Source organism: Alosa alosa, chromosome 7 (genome assembly GCF_017589495.1).
Source record: "Alosa alosa isolate M-15738 ecotype Scorff River chromosome 7, AALO_Geno_1.1, whole genome shotgun sequence".
Taxonomy (NCBI): domain Eukaryota; kingdom Metazoa; phylum Chordata; class Actinopteri; order Clupeiformes; family Clupeidae; genus Alosa; species Alosa alosa.
The window spans coordinates 5267697-5276960 of NC_063195.1; the positions used below are offsets into that span (position 1 = coordinate 5267697).

Sequence of the window (9264 nt, forward strand, 5' to 3'; positions counted from 1 at the left end):
TAACTCTCATATAGCAGAAAGCCCCAAATACAATTTTTACACCCTGTATGCTCCATCGCGAAGTGCTTGTGGCTAAAATAATTATTAGGATTAGCTTAATGTATTTTTACATTTGTCGCTTTGGTGCTTTTCTCACATCACTATTAACATTTGCACAGCAGTTAGTGCAATTCTCAAAACAATTAGTGCAAACTGCAAAACCTAGTGGATGGCCTGCAAAAGCACGTCACTTGCTCAAAATGGATAGTCCATTCCTCAAAAGCAGGTATTCATGTCAATGAAACTGTCAGTGTCATCAAAATGAGAAGTCTTGACACCATCGTTTATGAACAAGATAGTCAAATGGCTTTGTCATGTTTTCATTATGACAGTTCTCTCAGTGTTTTCCAATGCAAAAAAAGGTCAGAACTCGGTGACACTACCTGAACATGCTCAAGACAGCACTATACAGTACTTGTACAGGCATTTGAAATCTACAGTAAAGTTACACATTGCTGTAGTTAGGTGACTAAGTGAGTACAATACACTGAATACGTACATTTTTACTGTATGCCCTTTGCAATTCTACAGCATTGTGACATAATTTGATAACTAGTTCAACAATTTTGTATGTAATGACTCAAGCAATGAAATGAAGACTATTAGTTTTATTGGGAACGACTATTCAGCATTCATAAGTATAGTTCATTTTGACTGACATGACATAAGCAAATGATAATGTTAAAAAAACAGCAGAGAATTGTATGAAAGCAACTGATACATGTCCAAAAGTATTTTTGCAATTTGTTCAGAGGAAGGAGAAATTGCTACTATGATGTGCATAAATGACTAAATGTTGTGGAGGTTGAACTAATAGTTATGAGAATTTTCATTCTGATCTGAAAAAGCACCAAAGCGACTGAGAAAAACTGTAAGTGTAGGGAAATATTTTATTCAGACCCACACTCCATTTCAGAAGGTGGCGGTAATGCAACCAGACGTTGTTTGCCAACCGCGATAAAAACAAGAAGAAGAAGAAGAAGACATCCCAACCATAGACAACGAGTTGCTGTACGCGGAAATGTGTGCGATCAATGCATGGACAGTAAAAGATATGCTACGATGCAGTTGAGACGTGTTTAGCCTACCTCATGTCAGTCGTTCGTCCGCTCTTAGCAGGCTACGTAGGCCTATGCAAACACTTTAATTCATTTGGAAATGCATCTGAAAAAGGAAGAGCTGTTTGATGGGAAATACATCAACTATCACCTTTCAAAGTTGTAGAGCTTGTAGGATAAGTCACGTATTCTAGTGCACATGGCAAAACACTATGATGTCGGTGAAGAAAAATTCAGCGCGAGTTATGAACCGAATCTGGGTCTGTGTAGGCCTACGACTGGGGAGAAGGAAGAGGAGGAGGAGGACGTGAAAAGTGAACTGATCGACACGCGGACAACAACATGCTATGATCCAACACAGCCTGGTGGTGATGAAGAGACGATACCAACCAAAGAAGAATTAGAAGAGTCAACAGTAAAAACCATAATAATTAAGACTGAAGACATTGAAGATCAATTAAATCAATGTAAGCATCACAATTATTTTTGAAAAGCAGTCTTGTCCTACCAATCACATAGCCTATTTGTTGTTATATTCTGAATGCATGTGTTTCATTGCTTGTGCCTGTATCTGAATGGATCTTGCACTAGAAATACAGAGAATGTTCAAGGATTGAGTGCATTTTAGTTTGTAAGTAGCCTAAGTAAGGCCTAAGACATTTGTGGAAGTAAGTCTTTACTTTTGTCATGCAGATTGCGACTCAAAGAGATCGACATCAAGACATAAGCTAACAAACAAATTAACCTGTTCTAAATTCCAGATCTGTATGATGTAATTCTAGATTGACATGACTAAACTCCTCAAAGTGTTAACCCTTAAAGTACCGTCACACCTATGTGACAGGAATGTTGAAAAATTACTGTTCTAAAGAATATCTGGGTTCATTGAATTCAACATAGAATTTTAGAATCTTCAATTGTTGTGAAATGTAATCTTATGTTAGAATGTTAAAAAAAAAAAACTCACCTTTAAGGGCTTGTTTATTTCCCACGTGAGATAGTTCTGTTCACAGACTCCTCCTGGTTTTTGCAGACCAGAACAGCCATGACGCAACAGCAGCAACAGCAGCACCAGCAGCACCAACAGCAGCAGCAGCAGCAGCAGCAGCAGCAGCAGCAGCAACAGCAGCACCAGCAGCAGCAGCAGCAGCAGCAGCAGCAGCAGATGATGGAGGCGGCTCAAGGAAGAATCTCCTGCTCATTAACGTGCCCAGATACCTGGCTTCAAATACCTGGCGCTCTTGAGGACGCGCATCTAAGGCTGCACACCGGAGAAAACCTCCACCCATGTCCCCAGTGCGACAGGACCTTCACGCGTGAGGCTCACCTGGCCAACCACCTGAGGACGCACGCGCCCGCAGGTAATTCTTAAAGGTGCCGTTTGCCATGTTAATCGCAACTGATTGGGAATGTGTAAGCATGAGTTACTCCCTCCAACCGAAAAAAAGTCAAATAAAAAATCCTGCACCTGCTCACACAGCCTCCTCTCAGTGTTCTCCTCCTCTCTTAGGGTTGCAGCCGTGGCCTACTGGTTTGCGCTTAAGACTTGTAACTGGAGGGTTGCCGGTAATTCTTAAAGGTGCCGTTGCCATATTAATCGCAATTGATTGAAATGTGTAAGCTACTCCAACCGCAAAAAAAATCAAATAAAAATCATGCACCTGCTCACACAGCCTCCTCTCCTCTCAGTGTTGAGTGTTCAGTTGCCTTATTGATTGTATAACTGGTTGTTGGTGGTATAATTGTGTAATGTGTAACATTATTACTGCTTATGTGAGACATGGAATTTAATTGAATATTCAACTAATATATGTTACAATGTTCTTCTGAAACCCAATGTGTGATTGGGTTACACATGAACTATAGGTTATGATACTTAGTAATAGTAATGTGTAAAATAGCTGACGTCAGAACAAGAGTTGTCGAGTAACTTACGTGTTTAGAAGAGTGCTGATGAACTGTCACATCTTTTTGTATTCCCAACAGACTTTTAATTAAATGTGTTACACCAGACCACAGTGTCATTCTTGGACCCGTAACATATTTTATCTGCTCACACAGCCTCCTCTCAGTGTTGAGTGTTCAGATGCCTGCTCACACACCCTCCTCTCCTCTCCTCTCCTCTCAGATGACTGCTCACACACTCTCCTCTCCCCTCTGTCTTGTTTCAGCAGACGATCAAAGTGCAACGCGGCAGAGCAAACCCAGGCCTTACGAGTGCCCGGACTGCTCACACACCCTCCTCTCCCCTCTGTCTTGTTTCAGCAGACGATCAAAGCGCAACGCGGCAGAGCAAACCCAGGCCTTACGAGTGCCCGGACTGCTCACACACCCTCCTCTCCCCTCTGTCTTGTTTCAGCAGACGATCAAAGCGCAACGCGGCAGAGCAAACCCAGGCCTTACGAGTGCCCGGACTGCGACAAGAGCTTCCTGCGCCCTGCGTCGCTGCAGAGACACCGAAGGCTGCACACGGGCGAAGGTCTCCTCCAGTGCCCCCAGTGTGACCGGTCCTTCGCGATCGAGGCCCACCTGACCCACCACCTGAAGTCGCACGTTCGCAAGACCTACGAGTGCGCGCAGTGCGAGAAGCCCTTCACCTGCCGCAAAAACCTGCGAATACATCAGGATCACCTGAACAACGTCGCACCCACGCAATGTCCACACTGCGCCAAGGTATGTTAATATAATCATACAAGTTAATAATCTTGAATTTCCCCTGGGGATCAATAAAGTATCTATCTATCTATCTATCTATCTATCTATCTATCTATCTATCTATATATTAGTGTTGTTATAATTACTGTTGTTATCTAGGTATATTTATATATTAGTGTGTTGTTATAGTTACTGTTATCAATAATTATTTATTTACTGTTACTGTTATCAAGATTTATTTACTTTATTAATTAAGTATATATGTATAAGTATATATACTCTTTTGATCCCGTGAGGGAAATTTGGTCTCTGCATTTATCCCAATCCGTGAATTAGTAAAACATACTCAGCACACAGTTAACACACAGTGAGGTGAAGCACACACTAATCCTGGCGCAGTGAGCTGCCTGTAACAACAGCGGCGCTCGTGGGAGCAGAGCAGTTAGGTGCCTTGCTAAGCCGTGCCTACTGGTCGGGGTTGGAACCGGCAACCCTCCGGTTACAAGTCCGAAGCGCTAACCAGTAGGCCACGGCTGCCCCAATTATTATCAAATATTAACTATTATCAAATATTAAATATGATCAAATATTAACTATTTGATTCTCAGCAAAAGCCATGATGAAACGGTAACAAATAGGCTATAGCCTAGGCTATGTAAATAGGTCCCTTCAGGGCAGAACAAGACCGGTTCGCCCTGTCGGGACCTATTTCCCGATAATGACCGGCGTTCTATACATTATCCCTTACATATTAGGCCATCCTTAAAAATATTTTTGTTTGCAGTAACAGCCAAAAAAAATTAAAAATGGGTCGGTAGGTAGGTCAATATTTTTTTTTTTCAAGATTCAAAGTAAAAAAAAAAGTACAATTTTGGTCATGGTGATTCGTAGGAATGAATTTACACAAATGTGCATATCGTTGGCCGTAACTGACTGGGTCTTCAACCCGTGCCTTCAGGCGCACCATTGCAAACCTCATTCTGATGCAGGTTATATAGACCAGCCTTTCTCAAACTTCTTTGACCTGAGGCCCGGTCATGGCAGACTTTTGGGTCATAGGGCTCATCTACATGTACCCAGAAAGAAGGCTACAATAGCTCTTGGCCGTTATATTGAAATTTGACTATACAATACTCAATGCTATACAGTGTATTATACAGTCTCTGCTCTGTTTCTAAGGAAGTTCCAAAAACAACGTCGTTCTATTAAGTTTCGTTAAATAAATAAATAGCCTTCCAACAGGTTGAAGCGGAGCTTTGATACCAACGTTATCGATTAGTTTCAGTTTCTCTCGCGCAGACGCCAAGATTGAATGAATGCTCATACCACCCACTTTAATTGTAGGGCTCCATGTTTAATGACATCGATAGCAGAAACGTTTGTTTTCTTTTTTTCGTCGATCCGCGGTTTCTTGATCAACTGCGCAGCAAATTATCAGATGAAGCACCGGGCCTAATTTCCTCCGACTCCGCGGACCAGCAGTCTCCATGTTGCGGACCCATATTTTGAGAAATGCTGAATAGACCACAACCAATTTCAATACTCCGACCGCGGTCACCGTTAGACTAGGGGAGGAGGGATGAAAAAGATCTGGCCACAGTTCTTCCAGAACTTCGTGCCAAGTAAAAGCGTTATCAGTTTGTGTGAATGAAACGAAGCGTAGGCCATAGTGTGACATGTAGTGAAACCAATGGTGTAGAGATGACGCCACAGGTTTTTTTTTTTAAGTGAGCCACGTTTGCATGTAGGCAATTTATATTCACAATACTTGGGCCTACTAAAAAATATTATTTTATTGCATTTGTATTGGTTGTTTAGAGTAAAAAAAACAATCGGTCGGTATTAACATAAAGTTTTACAACCCGCAAGTCGGTCCAGGACTAAAAGGGGAAAAAAATAAATATTTGGGTCGGTTCTAAATTGACAGGGTTGGTCGGGTTACGGCAAACGAAAATATTTTTAAGGATGGCCTTACTATATTAGTTTGTGTCGTTATAATTACTGTTATAGTGAGATATTAATATATTAGTGTGTTGTTATAATTGCTGTTATCGTGGTATATTAATATATTAGGGTGTCTTTATAATTACTGTCATCGTGGTATATTAATATATTAGGGTGTCATTATAATTACTGTTATCGTGGTATATTAATATAGTAGTGTGTCTTTATCATGGTATATTAATATATTAGTGTGTCTTTATAACTACTCTTATCGTGGTATATTAATATTAGTGTGTCGTTATTTACTGTTATCAAGGTATATTAATATATTAGTGTGTTGTTTTTTATTGATATCAAGGTATATTAATAATTTATACTAGTGTGTTACTGTTAGTTACTGTTAGTGTGTTATAATTACTGTTATCAAGGTATTAATGGATTGTTTTATCTTAAAAGTAGTGCTGCACAATTTGGAGAAAATTATAATTTTATGACTTATATTGCAATTGTGATTTGCGATTTAATTTAAAATCAAGTTTCAATTTAATCGGAGTGACAAGGGGTTATGTGGTATGGTATGATATGACAAGATTAACTGTTGGGACAGATTGAGATTATTTACAACAATTATTATTAGAGACAATTATTTACAAACTTTGTGATTAGCTAATTGCATTACTTCAAAATGTGATTTTGATAAAAAATTGGATAATATTGCAGTACTTACTTAAAAGGATACCTTTTATTGTTTTTGTTAATGGAATTTGATTATGCTTATCACGTAATTTGTACTGTTTTTTTTTTTTTTTTTGTTCTTTTGAAGGTGTTTAGTCGCACCACGTGCATCAAGTACCACCGCGGGAAACATCTGGAAGGCTCGCAGCACGTGTGCTCCGATTGCGGGAAGGTGTTCAGCGGCGCCACGCCCCTCAGGGACCATCAGAGGAGCCACGGAGCGAGGCCGTACCCCTGCCCGCAGTGTCCCGCCGCGTTCCTGCGCCCGTCCTCTCTCGCCAAGCACCAGCTCACGCACACGGGCGAGAAGCCGTTCAGCTGCTGCCAGTGCGGCCGGTCCTTCCGCTGCAAGGGGACACTGAAGAGGCACAAGAGCACGCACATCGCCCCGGGCGACCAGGGGACGGCGGTGCCCTGCCGATGCGCTACCTGTCAGGAGATCTTCCCGCCGCCCACGCGACTCACCTCCTTGGAGAGGAAGCGTCACAAGTGTCCCAAGTGCGGGAAGGCGTTCGCCCGGCTCACCTACCTGAAGCTGCACCTGTGCTTCCACGCGCGCCGGGAGATGCGGCACTTCCGCTGCGGCCAGTGCGACAGTGAGATATTCTCGCGCCTCTATCAGCTCGAAGCGCACCGCAACGAGGCGCACGGCAGCAGCAGCGGCAGCTACCGTTGCTGCCGGTGCGAACGGGCGTTCGTGCTGAAGTCGAGCCTCAGGGCGCACAGGAAAGCGGCGCACGCCGGCGCCAAGCCCTGCAGTTGCCCGCGGTGCCGGGAGCTCTTCACGCCGTACGGGTGTCCCGACTGCGGCACGGCCTTTGCCTCTCCGTCGGCGCTCCGCATTCACCAGAGGCTACACAGCGGGGAGAGGCCGTACGCGTGCACGCAGTGCGACAAGACCTTCGCCATCGCAGGGAGCCTGCGCAGTCACGAACGCACGCACAACGGCACCAGAGAGAAGCCGTTTCTGTGCTCGGACTGCGGCAAGACCTTCAGTTACTTGTCGTCGCTTCTCAGTCACCAGAGGATACACAGCGGGGAGAAGCCGTTTGCGTGCACACAGTGCGGCAAGACCTTCACACAGGCGGCGGGCCTGCATGGTCACGAGGGCACGCACACCAAGAGCTTCGCGTTGGCAAAAAGCCTGCGCGTTCACCAGATGCTCCACAGCGCGAAGAATAAGCCTTACGCGTGTTCAAAGTGCGACAAGACCTTCACAAGTGCAGGGTACCTACGCTGTCACGAACGCTGTCACGAACGCATGCGCCACAGAGAGAAGCTGCTTCTGTGCTCAGACTGCGGCAAGACCTTCAGTTCCCTGTCGAAGCTCAGCGATCACCAGAAGTCGCACAGCGGGGAGAGGCCTTACGCGTGCTTGCAGTGCCGCAAGACGTTTGCGCAGGCGAGTTACCTGCGCCGTCACGAACGCACGCACAGCGAGGAGAGGCCCTACAAGTGTTCTCAGTGCGGCAAGAGCTTCACAGTGGCAAACAGCCTGCGCCTTCACCAGCGGGTCCACACCGGGGAGAAGCCTTACTCGTGTTTGAAGTGCGGCAAGGCGTTCACGTTCCGCACAACCCTCTCCCGACACCAGCGCGTGCACACGGGCGAGAGGCCCTTCCCGTGCCAGCGATGCGGACGGGCGTTCACGCGTCGGAGCGGCCTCACTGCGCACCGCTGCCACCCTGACGGCGCTCACTCGAGACGGCAAAGACGCGCGTGCCTACTCACACTCGCCGAAGAAGCACGAGAAGAAACCGAATGAGTGTCGGCTCAGGAGCTTTCAGTCAGCTTGAACTTGTTCAAACAGCATCAAAAAGGTTGACTCACTGCAGAAAGGACGGATAAGGAGGCCACACTCTTCAGGACACATTAGGAGGCCACACTCTTTAGCAGGAAGGACACATTAGGAGGCCACACTCTTTAGCAGGAAGGACACGTAAGGAGGCCACTCTCTTTAGCAGGAAGGACACATAAGGTGGCCACACTCTTTAGCAGGAAGGACGCATAAGGTGGCCACACTCTTTAGCAGTAAGGACGTAGCAGGAAGGACGCATAAGGTGGCCACACTCTTTAGCAGTAAGGACGCATAAGGTGGCCACACTATTTAGCAGTAAGGACGCATAAGGAGGCCACTCTCTACAGAACACATTAGGAGGCCACTCTCTTTAGCAGGAAGGACCCACATGGAGGCCAGACTCTTTAGCAAAAGGGGGCATTAGGAAGCCACACTCTTTAGCAGGAAGGACACACAAGGTGACCAAAAGAGTTAGGTTACATCTCACCCTGATCAGGTGCCCATTCAGGAGGGTATTTCAAATATTTGTTTTTTGTGACAAACCTGGTTCAGTTAACTTACAGAGAGAGGCCACACACTAAATAAATGAGCTCTGTGGCTTTGTTTAGCTTGGGCTCTTTCAGGATTTACCGCTTTATTCTGAGTGAACTTCCCCTGGTGTGTATGTCATCAAACCCACTCCCCAAGTACACACACACAGGGATGCCCATGTAAGCAATCTGTTGTTTACTGTTTATGCAGTGTCTGAAATGATGCATCGTGGATGGTACATGGTCACCACTAGTCTGTTTATACGTCAATGTCAATGTTGCTTTACTTCACTCCATCAACATCTGAGTGAGCTGGCTACACTATTGCGAACAAATTAAAATGCTCAAGTTATAAATTCCAAAGTTATTTAGCAAAAGCAGAGCGTGAGTTTAGCGTGAGTTCAGTACGACAATTGTACCATTTAAAAGTATAGACCCATATGTGTAGTAGTCCTACAGTAAATTTGTATGGATAAATCTGTCTACTAAATAAAATAAATGTAAA

At 44.7% G+C, this 9264-nt stretch overlaps 1 protein-coding gene across 1 annotated transcript; it reads left to right on the top strand.

Moving 5' to 3' along the window:
* The first annotated feature begins 1019 nt into the window (after window positions 1–1019).
* On the top strand, window positions 1020–9264 carry LOC125297704 (zinc finger protein 709-like). The gene is made up of 4 exons (XM_048248155.1): window positions 1020–1564; window positions 2099–2458; window positions 3460–3770; window positions 6520–9264. Exons 1-4 carry the CDS (start codon window positions 1297–1299, stop codon window positions 8194–8196), a joined length of 2616 nt encoding a protein of 871 aa, XP_048104112.1. The 5' UTR covers window positions 1020–1296; the 3' UTR covers window positions 8197–9264.